At 35.7% G+C, this 14117-nt stretch overlaps 1 protein-coding gene across 8 annotated transcripts in view; it reads left to right on the top strand.

Moving 5' to 3' along the window:
* NME7 (NME/NM23 family member 7) overlaps positions 1–14117 on the top strand; it is a 229615-nt gene that overhangs the window by 141506 nt on the left and 73992 nt on the right. For 2 of the 8 annotated variants that reach the window (XM_063787333.1, XM_063787321.1), the window contains exon 11: positions 13158–13261. In XM_063787333.1, the coding sequence (XP_063643403.1) occupies positions 13158–13261 (104 nt within the window). 8 annotated transcript variants of the gene reach the window in all.

The following is a 14117-nucleotide window of genomic DNA, read 5'->3' on the forward strand; positions in this document are numbered from 1 at the left end:
CAACACTTAGAGAAGGCATTTATACCTAACCAGAGATAAAAGGCATATCCACAGATTAACATGTGCCAAGCATTTCTATTACTAGTTTATAGTAAAAGAAACATTTTTTCTTAGGTAATCAACTTAATTTATTTTATAAGCATTTTGTTAACTTTAGCAAATGTAAAAATAATTTAAAAATACATTTTCAGGAAAGTATTAAGTGGTTTAAATGCATTTTAACATAAGAAAATTGAAAGTAATCCAAGTACAGTGAGTATATATAAAAAAGGTTATGTGTTAGTAATTTATTTTCTTTGAAGTGATTTGCATGCAATAACTTGTAATACCTATTAAGTGATTCAGTGATTACAAAATAATCCTGGAGAAAATGATCATGTGTTTAATGAAGAAACATTTGTCTAACCGAGAAAAAGGAAGAAAACCCTCATCTCAATGTCATATATTAGTTGGAGTGACCAACACCGTTCCCAATTTGGCCAGGACTGTCACAGGTTTCACACTGAAAGACCAGCATCCTGAGAAATCCCCCAATCCCAGGAAAAGTGGGATGGTTAATCACTCTAAATAATTTACCTTTTAATTGTATACCTCTTAAAATTGAACTGTAATAAAGTTTATTTATATTCACTTATAATTTTTAAATAGATGTTATATTAAGTTATAAAAGCTTAGAAGTACAGTTAAACTACTTCCACCCACATCCACAAAAGGTCAATTAGATTTATTTTTTAATTAACTTTCCATTTGCTTTATAAGTTATCCTTTCATTGGAATTATTTACAGGTAGGGGTATTAAGTACAGGCCCACTTCTCAAAACAACATATGGGTTGAAAGCTAAAGTATAGAGGTTGGGGAAAACATGCGTAACTGAAATGTAAGTCCGTATTCAAACTCATGATTTGTGAAAATCTTTCATGAAGGAGGCAAACCAAAATGATAAAAAAATGAGGAAAAGCTGTCTTGGAAGGTCTCCTTAGCCTTCCTTCCATCAAGTTTCTGTAGCTTCTTCATCATATAAGGTATATTGGAACGCATTTCAGAATAGGAGATTTAGAGTAAATATTTATTTATTTCAACTGTCGTTATCTATTCATAAATTCAGGCATTTATTAAAGACTTGCTATGAACCTGATATCATGTTTATTTATTGGGGATTCAAAGAGGAGTTGAGACCCTTAAGAAGCTCTCAGTATACTGGGAGAATCAGACAAATAAATTGCAATAATGTATTGTAGGCTGGGTACAGTGACACATACCTATAGTCCCAGCTACTTCAGATGCTGAGGTGTAAGGATCACTTGAGCTCAGGAGCTCGAGACTAGCCTGGGCAACACAGTGAGATCCTATCTCAAGTCATAATAATTATAATAAGATATGATAAAGGCTATCTTAGTGAGAAGTACAGAATGCTCAGGAAATACAGCCATCCTCTGGTATCTTGGGGGCTTGGTTCCAGTACCCCCTCAGACACCAAAATCTGAGCATAGTTAAGTCCCTTATATAAAATGGTATAGTATTTGCATGGAACCTATTCACATCCAGATTACTATTACTACTTAATACAATGCCTACACATCACTTAATTTGTGTGGACTCAATGTAGTACTTAGCACATGGCAAATTCAAATTTTGCTTTTTGCAACTTTGTACAATTTTTTTATTTTTCCAAATATTTTTGATCCGTGGTTGGTTGACTTTGCAGATGCATTAACTCATGGATATGGAGGACTGATTTTACTCTGAAAGAACCCAACCCAGTCTGTGTTGAGTGGGGTGGGGCTGAGGCCTAGGGAATAGGCTATTCAGAAAAGGCTTCCCTGAGGAAATGATGCCTGGAGCTATAATTTAAAGAAGGAGTTAAATTTGGCTTGGCAAAGAAGGAAAGTTCCAGAGAAATGAAGAGCTCCTACTTATAGCAAATTAAAGCTCCTCCCATCTGCCTTCAAGTTTCCCTAAGGAAAGTCTGGATCTTTAGCAAGAAGTTTCACCCTTATAGGAGAAAAAGTTGTATTTAAGATCCAGGGCATTTATCTTAAGGATGGAGTTGCATTCAAAAGTGGTATCTCACATCATCTGAAATCTTAGTCTCTTATTTTTGTTGTTTTTTCCTACTTCCAGTGAAATTAATGATAAACGCTGAGATTACTTCTAATGGGAACGGGTATTTTCTGCAAAGGATTTTTCCTCTTTCCCAGGGCTACTGTAGATGAAGACTTTTGGCAGGCTGCATTGATTTGCATTGGGGTATATTACTAAAAAAAAAAAAAAAAAAAAAAAAATTCAAAATTGGAAAAAAATTTTAAATGCCTTAACAGGAAATACTATTATTTTTTCTTTGCTTTGCTTTGTTTGTTTGTTTTTCTGTTTTTCTGAGACAGGGTTTTGGTCTATCACCCAGGCTGGTGTGCAGTGGCAGCCTGAATCTCCCCATCTCAAGCAATCCTCCCATCTCAGCATCCCAAGTAGCTGGGACTATAGGCATGTGCTACATGGCTGGCTAATTTTTAAAATATTTTGTAGAGAGGAGGTACCACCATGTTGCCCAGGCTGGTCTCCTGAGTTCAAGTGATCCTCCTGCCTCAGTATCCGGTGTGCTGGGATTACAAGCATGAGTCACTGCACCTGGTCCAGTAGTTCTTTTCAAGCAGGAAAAGTTTTGTATAGACAAATGTAGGCAAAGTCATTTAGGATACAGAGGGAAGTAGGTGAGGCTCTAGGGGAATAAGTTGTACTAAGGTAAGAAACTAAAAGTGTAGCTAAACTGTTCTACATAAGAAATAAAAGGGAAAAAAGCAGTTAAGCCACCAGCAGAGGCTGAGCCTGGGGAAAGAGAATTTAGCATCTGGGTGGGTGAAGGAATTTTCAGAACATAATTTCTAAAATTTAAGTCTGAGATATTTGTGTTTCTGGGGCATAAATCCTCTATATCCCAAAACTTTAGGAAATTTAGTACATATTAAAGCTTTGGGTGGTGGTGGTGTGGGTAGAAAAGGGAAGTATAAATGTGTAACACATTTACCACTACTGCTGGTGCCTAGAGGAAGGAGTGGCATCATATTGAAAAGCATAGTGCAGCTTATAGTGCTGCTTTAAGCTGTGGCAGGTGAGGGAGTAAGCAGTGAAGCCGCAACCAGCACAAAAAGGCTACACCATGCAATTGATTCCAATGTACATAACAGTCTTGTTTTCCTAAATATATCAAAGCGGAGAAGGCAATGGGGTAAATACTTTTCCTTTCTTTGACTTTTTTCTTATATGACTTTTTATCCTACTGTTGTGTTAAGTTCTGAGACTAAAGGAATACAATGGAAGGGGGGCTGCAAATAGAATAGATTTTACAATTTGGATAGTTTTCAGTCAGCGCTATCCAATACGAATGTAATACAAGCTACATATAATGTAATACATTTGAAATTTTCTAGTAGCCACATCAAAGAGAAACAGATGGCATTAATTTTAACAATATGTTAATTTAATGTATCCAAAATATTTTAAGGATATAATCAATACAAAAATTATTAATGGAATATTTTATAATCTTTTTCCTTTTTTGCACTAAACCTTTGAGGTCTGTCATGCATTTTACACTTGGAGTGCATCCCAATTCTAACTAGCCAAATATCAAATGCTTAATGGCCACATGTGGCTACCATATTGGACAGTGAAAGTCGAGACCATTTCAACAGACATTGCTTAGGAATATAGAAGTCTTCTCCATTGTTTATTATTATTGGAGTGCTATACTTGGGTTTGTTGTCAGAATAAACAATAAAGTATAATATTGCTTAGTTTTGATTTCTTTGCATATATTTCTCTCTGGTTTATTATTATTTTCAACTTTATTGACAAAATTGACAAATATAACTATAAAAATTTAAGGTGTACAAATGATGATTTGATATACATATATTGTGAAAGGATTATCACCGTCAAGTTATTTAGTACATCCATCACCTCACATAGTTACAACTTTTGTGTATGTGGTGAGGACATTGAAGAGCTACTCTCTACAAAAACAAAAACAAAAACAAATCTGTTATTCTTCTGCTTTTATATCACAACAGTCAACAGAAAAGACCTCTGTGACTTTTGGTCACCAAGAAGTGTGTGGGGATTTTTCCCTACCAACAACAACCAATCAGTTCTATAGCGGATTCTTCAACAGACACCAGCTAGGTGCCCTCTAATTCAATTCAATTCAATTCAATTCTTACATTATCTACGTAGAGATCCCATAGGTTGAGGGTTCAATTCCACAAGACTGCCCCCACTTCCTGTGCTAATTGCAATTCCCAGATTGTTTTGCTTGTGCTTCTACTGACTTGCTATAAATAAATTGGAGTTTCCACAACCCCCACTTTGAGTTTGATTAATTTGCTAGAGCAACTCACAGAACTAAGGGAAACACTTACGTTTACTGCTTTATTATAAAGGATATTACAAAGGATATAAAGGTGCAAAGGAAATGTATAAGAAGGGGTGTGGAGTTTCCATGCTGTCTCTGGGTGCACCACCCTTTAGGGACTTTCATTTGCTCAGCTATCTGGAAGCTCTCTGAACCCTGTCCTTTTGTATTTTTATGAAGGTCTCATGACATAGTCATGGTTGGTGAAATTATTGGCCACTGATGATTGACTTTAACCTTCAGCTTCTCTTCCCTCCCCAAAAGTTAGGAAGTAGAGCTGAAAGTCCCTTCTGATCATACATTGATCTTTCTGGTGAACAGCTCTCATTCTGAAGCTACCTGGGTGGTGTCAGCCATCAGTCAACTCATTAGCATACAAAAAGGTACTTATCACTTTGAAGATTCCAAAGATTCTAGGAGTTGTATCCCAGGACTAAGACCAAATGTGTTTGGACAAAGATCAAATGTATATTTCACAATATCACAACTCTTTTAGCAAATTTCAGGTACAGTATGTATGCTCTACTTTAGATTCCCAGAAGTTAGAACTTTTTTATCTTATACCTGAAAGTTTATACCCTTGACCATCATCTCTCCATTTCCTCCATCTGCCAAGCCCTGGCAACTACTATTCTACTCTCAATTTCTATGAATTTGACTTGTTTAGATTGCACACATAGGTGAGATCATTTAGTACTTGTCTTTCTCTGACTTATTTCACTTAGCATAGTGTCCTCCATGTTCATATTGTCACAAATGGCAGGATTTCCTTCTTTTTATGATTTAATAATATTCTCTTGTGTATGTATACCACATTTTCTTTAACCGTTCATCACTTATCCATTCATCTGCCTTAGCCTACCTTTAAAACTAACTGTTTTCTGGCTTCCCAGGTGGGCCTTGCTTTCTAAAGCTCAAATAAGATGCTAAGCTAGTATTTAGCAACCTTGAAAAAATGAGTCACCTCTCTTTTTTGTTTGTTTGTTTCATTTTGACATTAGTACCTGTCACTTCTCTTTACAACAAAATAAATAATAATAGAGGTAGGAGGCAGAGAAACTCTAGGCAGACAGGGGTGAGTCCCTGGTGAAGCCTCACCTTCAAGCCAAAAAACCTGAAACCCGTGGCCCAAAGTGAGAACTTCTATCCCTATTTGCCTGGTCTTTCCTGATTGGTTCTTTCTGAATAATGTATTTTTACAAATTGAATGTTGCCTTTTTCAAAACTACCTATGGCTTACCCTGCCCCCCATCCTGTGCCTATAAAGACCCCAGACTCAGCAGTAGAGGGGAGAAGCAGCTGGATGTCTAGAAGAGGTGAGTTGACTTCAGAGATGATGGCTGGATGTCAGAAGGAGGCAGCTTGACTTCAAGGAGAGAGGGAGAGAGGCAACCTGACTTCAGGGGAGAGACCTGCCCTTCCCTTCCCCTCCAGCTCCCCTCTCCACTGAGAGCTACTTTCATTGCTCAGTGAAATTATCTGCATTCACCATCCTTCAATTCATTTGTGTGACTTCATTCTTCTTGGGCACCAGACAAGAATTCGGGGCCCACCAAGTGTGAATACCCAAAAAGGCTGTCACACTGGCCCTTTGCCCTCACTGGCAGAGGGCAGCTGCCCCACATAAGGCAAAGGGCCCACTGAGCTGGTAACACACTGCTGTCCACAGGTGGTGGAGCTAAGAGAGCATTGTAACACACCCTCTGGGGTCTTGGCATTGCAGGCACCCCCACTTGGATGCTGCCACAGGGCCTGCATGGAGTTTGCTTCTGCCGGTGCCAAAGTGGCCAGCTGGTTCCTGCATTTGCTCACCTACGCATGCCCTCCCACAAGGCATTGAGCATGGCAGGCTGAGTAAATGGGGCACCCCTGTCATGGGTCTCATGAAGGGATCAAGAAAATATCCTGCATTATCAATACCTTCGTTTCTTGACATGGTCCTGGAGAAAGTTACAAAGCCTTTTTCTTTTCTCTTTCCTCTCTTTTTAAATAAAGTTATCCTAAGAAGGAAATTATACCAGATGTTTAGTGTCTTCTAGTCAGAAAATCTTTGATGTTCTTATGAGAATTTAACAATAACTTGGACCTATTATCATTTTTTGAAATGGCAAAAATTCAAACAAAAGCCTTCATGGTTTTGAAATCAATAAAGGAACTCAGGGGACTCAGAAGAGCCACACGGGTTCTATAGTCATGTTTCAAACAAGGCTGTTCCCTTCTTTTCTTCAGCAGGCTCAGAGAGCAGGTTAGGAAAGGAAAGACCAGTCTTTTCAAAGGGGCTAACAATGGAGATCAATATTGAGACTTTTTTCTCGGATGTCTACTCATCTAATTTTAATCCATGATATAAGCTCCCTTTTCAAACCACTTGCTTCTAACATGTCTTCCTACGTTTTATCTTGAAGAGCATTTTCTCATTCTTTATACTTGGTTTGTCCCCTAAACTACAAAGCCTGAAGAGGACTAAGGTTTTCCTTTCTCATAATTCACTTTTGAAATTCCAAGATCAGTATAATTAACTGTATAGATCTTCAAAAGATATGCATACTAGAAAGCTTACTGCTGTGGACATCTGTGGGCTCATTACCACCAATCAATATGTATTACAAAGAGAATGAATGTATAGCACTGGGTAATCTGGAGCATCTATTAACTGGAAATTAGCTCAACAAGCTTACACCCTGTATGTGTGTGTATGTATGTATGTGTGTATATATATATATATATATATATATATTTATTTTATTTTTATTTTTTTCCCCAAGATTATTGTTTTTATGAGACAGCTCAACTGCTGTCTGACCAGGATGGGTCTCTTTTGGCCAGAGCTAAACACTGACCCAAATCTCTTTGGACAATCAACCAGCTAAAGACCAGGAAAATTTTTCAGTTCTTGTTCTCTTCCTTCCTTTAGCATTTGGCATGTTTAAAGATTAGTTGGTTATAATTCTGTACTTAAGAAAGACAAAAAAGAGAAAAAATTAATGGGGAGTGATACACAGGAAAGATGCCTATTTCATATATGTTCAGCCTTATTGATCAGGGAAATGCATATTAAAGGGGAATAATACAACTTTTTAAACCAGTGAGGTTGGCAAAATTTAAAAAAATAGATAAAATCCAGCATTGGCAACCATGTGGTGGAAGAGGTACTCGAGGCTGTAGTACTATGGGTGAGATTTTTTTTTTTTACTCCTTTGCAGTTCATTCTCATTATTTACAGTAGTTATGTTCTATAAAGTTACCATGAACACTGACTTGGTGAATACTGAACTATTGTTCCTAGGAGAAATACAGAGTTAGGTTCCTGTGAGCCTGTGGTCACAACATATATATTAATGATCAATATGTAACCTTGTTTTATGTGTATTTCTGTTTAAAGACACTATACTTAATAAATATCGTTGATCTAGTAACATTGAACTCATGGCCAGCATGACTGTAACTCATGCCTGAATGATGCCTGCATTACATATATATTTTCTTTATAAGGCACATCACAGCACTGTTACACTTAGGACTCTTGACAGCTCTTTGGCACTATGCTCAGGGACTGTTTTAAATAGTAAAGTCACCAACAGAAAATACAAAAATGCAAAAAATGTAACACCAAGTACACTGCAAAAAGGACACCTGTATAGCCAGGTATAGTGGCTCACAACCTATAATCCCAGCAACTTGGGAGGATGAGGTGGGAGGATCACTTGAGGCCAGGAGTTTGAGACCAACTTGTGTAACATAGTGAGACCCTGTCTCTAAAAATATTTAAAACAAAAACAAAAACAAAAAAACCTTAGGCGGGCATGATGGCCTGTGCCTGTAGTCCTAGCTACTCAGTACTCAAGAGGCTAAGATGGAAGAATCACTTGAGCCCAGGACTTAAAAGCTGTAGTGAGCCATGATAGTACCACTACACTCCGGCTAGGGCAACAGAGCAAGACCTTGACTTAAAAAAAAAAATAAATAAATAAATAAGACATTTGTTTTAAAGTGTGAAGTGTGAGAGTTAAAATAAGAAGGCAGAGAGTGTCACCTTGTTCACCCTCATTTGGGAACTTGTACTCATTTGAGTGACTCAAATTTTTGCTGCTCTGCACATGTCTACCAATGGCCATACATGTGCTATTAATATTGATTTTGGGGTTACAAATAAATTTCAGTGAGTAGGTAAATTCACAAACATGGAATCTACAAACAGTGGGGATTGACTATATTTTCTATGTTTTTTAACAATGAATTTAAATGACTTTTTAAAAAGTATTTAATAGCAATTTATTAAATAATTTATTAAGTAAAGTTATTAAGTAAAACAAATTTATTAAGTAAATAGCAAAGTAAATAGCAACTAATTTTTAAAATAAATATTTTCATTTAATAAAATATTCTGGCTAAAGAAAAGAATTTCTCTTGAAGAGGAGGTGGCTGAAAGGGGTTTAATACAATTATTAAAAATTACATACTAGAAAATACTTAGATTTCAGAATAACTGTGTGTCTTGGATTTCTTTTCCTTTGGTGTTAAATAATGCTCAATCCCCAAATTTGTTGAAAATAATTACTCTCTTTGTGAATATAAAAAGAAGAAACATTGCAACCTAATAAGAGAGTAACAAACAGCAGTTGACATTAAACTACTGTATAAAACAATATTGTATCATATTTTTCTATGAAAATTAAAATTTTATTCAAATATAATAGTATTGAATCAACGGCAATCTTTTCCTGAAAAAGCAGAAGATGTAATTCAAATTTACAAGTCAGAGGTTTGGAATTTTATATATCCTTTTCTTGTAATGCGTGGATTTTTTAACTAAATTTTTTAAATGAAGATTTTTCTCTTTTCTGTTTGTTCCTGCCATTAAGTATCATAACTGGGATTCAAATCTTCACATTGTTGCTCTCAACTGCATGCCTTTAACCATTATATCATATTGTTTTATTACATGTTCATGATCCTATCACAATATTACCAGGGCATAAAACATGTGCAAATCTAATGACTTTTGAAAATTAAATAGAAAAGTATTCTCTGTTAAGTTTTAAAAGTAGAGATTGCATAATATTTTTTCCAGGTGATTTAGCTGTAAGCTGATCCAAAAGCAACAAGATAGATGACAGTTTTTACCTTATATTTCCTATATCATGATTACTTGTATTATGGATAGAAAGTCAAAACCCAGAGAAACATTAACTGATTGGATTAAAGGCAAAAAGACCTTTATACTATCTCAGCCTCCTAGGTATGACATACTGTAAATATAGGAACAAAATAATGTTTTCCCCTATAAAACCATTTAAACAGCATTTTTAACAGATACATGATAAATAGTGCTGTGGTACATTATTTAACAAAAATGTTTATTATGTTTCCAGATTTATTTTAAACATTACTTCATCATATAGTTCACCAAATATGGTAATTGTATCCTCTCATACAGTCTTCCAAGCAAAACATTATGCTTTGATAAACTGGAATTTAAAAAAGAAAGGGAAAACATGAGATATGTTCTTTGATCTGAAAGAACTAATGATCTGGAGCTGAACTGGAGCTTGCAAAAGAAAAATTTTAAAAAAAAAGCTTATGATCTATATGAGGGATTCAATAGACTCTGGTAGGAATATGATAGTCCTGTGACCTGGAATATACCTAAAAGTCTTATTTAATGTGGCCTGCAAACAAAGGGGAAGGAAGCCCCGATGAGGCCAGGGGAATGAAGCAGAAATGGGAGAGAATGATTGGGGCAGGGTAGCTGATAATTGTTCAGTGTGTGATTCTCTAAAGGTATTATATTACCTCTGATTACAGAACCTCCTCCCCATCCCCTGCTTTCTTTTTTCCCCATTTTATTTGTGATTATGACGTAACTGGCAAATTTGTAGTAACTGTCATTTTGTAGTAACATATTGTTCTTGTTTTGGCACATTGCATTTACAGTGTACTCCTTCATTCTGATGGAGTGTGTGTGTGTGTGTGTGTGTGTATTTAAATATTATGAATGATTTGTTCTAGATCATCTGAAACTACCACAGAAGGACTATCTAAACAACAAACTTAGAACATAGTTTCTAGATGAATACCAATGTTCCAACCCCCATGGGGCACCAACACATCTGATACAGAATTATTTTGCCACAATAATGTTTACTATTACCTCACTTAGGAACCAAGCATTGGGATGCTCTCTAGGTTCTAGGTTGACACATACATTTCTGGAATGGAGGCTTCAGTCTCAAGCAATAATTGGAATAATATCAACAATACTTTCATATATTCAGGCATATCTTCTAGTGTAGTGGAGAATATAGAAAAGTCTTAGGAATAAAACTCTCAGAGATTCCCTATGGTATACAGACTTGGGTAAACTAGAAATAAATTTCACTTTAAGGGATTTTTGCCCTTTTACCTCCATTTTTGTTAGATTGGGATTTACTCAGTTTTATTTGACTAAAATTATTAAATACACTGTGGGTGTTGGGTATTGAGGACTGAGCATGATAGACATTGGCTCTGTCCACATGGAATTTATAGTCTAGTGAGGAATATTGTTATTAAACAAATGATTACATAGTTGTATATATTACAACTATGCCAAGTCTTTTAGAAGAATCTGATAATTGTGCAAGAAATTATATTAATAACAGGAGGCTCTAGCTTAGCTGAAGTAGAGGAATTCCTGAAAGATTTTCATTTATTCTGAAACCTGTAGAGGCCCTAAATCTGGGGAGAACCTAGCATATTCTAGGAATTCAAGGAAGTCTAGTTTGGCTCTAGCCTACAATGCAAAGAAGAAAGTAGCCTACAAGGTAACTAAAGAGATTGTTTAGGCCAGAGTATGAAGGCCACATTAACTAGTTTATATTTACTCTAAGTGCAACAGGAAGCTCCATGGAAAATTTAAATAAAGGATTAATGACATCTAGGTTGTATTTTTAAAAAGCTCTGTGGCTATGATGTGGAAAATTTGTTGGAGGAAAATAAAGGAAATCAGACTAGAAATAATGGGACCTTGGGCTTGGATGGTAACAGTGGAAGGTTTTGAAATATATTTTGGAAGGAGAACTGGAAGAACTTGGTAATTTGGACATGGGCACAAGCAAGTACATAGTTTATTTACTATAGATGAAGAAATTCTTGATAGAAATGTTTGTTTTATTTTGGAATATATACAGTAACAGTAATTAAAACACCAAAGCCTTTATTCATTGTTTCAATGTTTCTCTGGAGCTTTTCCAGAGATTTAAATATTACGTACATATAAATAGTGTTTACTCTCAAAAGCAGGAGGTAGAAATAGCAAAAATGCATGCAATCTTGAATTTAAACTATTTTAACTTTGGCATCTATTAGGTTTTAGTAAATTTGGACCCCCTAGTCTTTGATGAAAAAGGTCTTGAGTATGTCTGGTTTTGTTCTTAAAGTAGTGGTGTGGCAATAATGAGGTCTTATGCTGCTCCTTCAGTGTTAATTTTAATTTTGTAGATTTTTTAAAAACTCAAGTTTTGTAAAAACAAAAAATGCTATATTTCACCCTACTATAACCAGCAGATGTTGCTTTCTTATTAGTTCTGCTGTGGAGATTCATGTGTGGATGGAATTAATTGACTAAAATCTAAAAACAGATGGACTATGGAAACACATTCTTTATAACCTTACAGGATCGAAATCCAACCAATATATATGTATTTTTCCAAACCTGTAAATCTATGGATCTTTGTATTACTTTATTATCACCCATAAACTTGATCTAAGTAATTAAAGGTAACATTTAGAGACTTTTTGGGATTATTTCCAGTTTTGGCCTTTAAGCCTTCCTACTAATTAATTAACATAATTTACTTCTAGGAATTGTGACACTTGCTGAGATGTTACACTTATTACTACACAGAATGCAAATGAAATGGCTCTTTGAATTATTAACACTATAATCTCTACTTTCAGAGCTACAGAAATGATTAGAATAGAAATATACCTTTCTTCTGTAAAGTTTTACTATTATTTTGGTTTAAATATAAGTATGTATGTAGATTTCCACTGGGGAGTTAGCTGATAACAGCCATTTTTTCTTTGTTATCCTTTTCACTGTTAAACTTACTTCAAAAGGCTTCTAAAGGTTCCTGACATGTTACAGAGATAATATACACAGTAAAGTTGGCCTGAAGTATTTTTGTCTCTGATTTATTCATTTATTCAGTCAGCCAACCCACCAACCACTAACCAACCAAACATTTACAGACTTTCAAAGTGCATATGAAGTATTAATAGTTCTTAGAACTAGCAATGAAAACATGAACAAGACACCTTTGCTGAGCCAGAGGAATTTATGTCCTAGTTGAAGAAAAGAATTATATTGTCAATAATTGCAATAAAGTCTTATAATTGCAATAATAGACATATATTAAATGGAAAAAAATTTACGATCAAATAAGATTGAGAAATACTGGTTTAAATGAAGTTAAGCAGATTTGTGTACTAAAGGACTCTAGAACATGTCAAATGCTGACATGCATCGTGAATCTCCAAAAGAGGGCATCTGGTATGAAGTATTTTCCAATTTTGTTGCCAAAAGTTACAGATGACAACCAGGATAAGGAGAAATTCCTGACCATAATTCTTGCTAAGCTGCTTTCAGGGACCTTGAAGAGAACATAAAGAACTTTGAAACATAGCTTTTACTTTTTAGGGAAGAGAAAAAAGATAAACAGGACTCCATAAATCTAGCCTTCATTATTTTGTTTTCTTTATTTCCAGCCTATTCACTCCAGCACCCTCCCTTCCCCACCGCATCAGATCTTTGCACTGATTTGGAGGCTTCTATGCTTTCCTGCTTTTGAATTTCTCATCAATGTTAGAAAGTAACATTGTCCTGTTATTAAAACTTATTCATACTGATACACCAAAACTCATAAATACTTGCATTTTTCAGACTATTTTCTAGTTATAAGGTGAAAAAGATTGCCTTTAGTTAAAGGAATTTGGAAAAAAATCATTTTGTTTTGTTTTTCTTTGTTGTCTCTTTTTGTCCTTCTGCTTCCGTGATAGTGAAGGTGTAGTTAATTTTGATCCTCTTCCCCCTTGGGTGTACCCTGAGACTAATCCTAGAGCAAGGTTCTTATCCTGATGTCTACAGACCCCTATGGCTTTTGGGAATAGAATTCAGGGGTGCTCTAGTTTGGTTTGCTTGACTCCCCCAAATCTCATATTGAAATGTGATTCTCAGCGTTGGAGGTAGGGCCTAGTGGGAGGCATTTGGGTCCTGGGGGCAGATCCCTCATGAATGGCTTGGTGGCATCCTCAGGGTAGTGACTGAGTTCTCACTGTGTTAGTTTCCTTGAGAACTGTTTGTTAAAAAGAGCCTGGCATCGTTCCCTTCTTCCTCTTGCTTCCACCCTTACCCTGTGATCTCTGCATGCCACTTCCCCTTCACCTTCCACCATGAGTAGAAACAGCCTGAGGCCCTCATCAGAAGCAGATGCTGGTACCATGCTTCTGGTATAGCCTGCAGAACCATGAGCCAAATAAACGTCTTTTCCTTATAAATTACCTATCCTCAGATATTTCTTTATAGCAATGCAAACGGACTAAGACAAGGGGTCTGTGAACTTGGATGAGAAAAAAAGAATCGTGTTTATTTTCACTAATATCTGACTGAATATTAGAATTCCATAAATATAAACAACTAATCACTGTTATAGCTATGTAAGTTAATAT

This window comes from Pan troglodytes, chromosome 1 (assembly GCF_028858775.2).
Source record: "Pan troglodytes isolate AG18354 chromosome 1, NHGRI_mPanTro3-v2.0_pri, whole genome shotgun sequence".
Classification (NCBI taxonomy): domain Eukaryota; kingdom Metazoa; phylum Chordata; class Mammalia; order Primates; family Hominidae; genus Pan; species Pan troglodytes.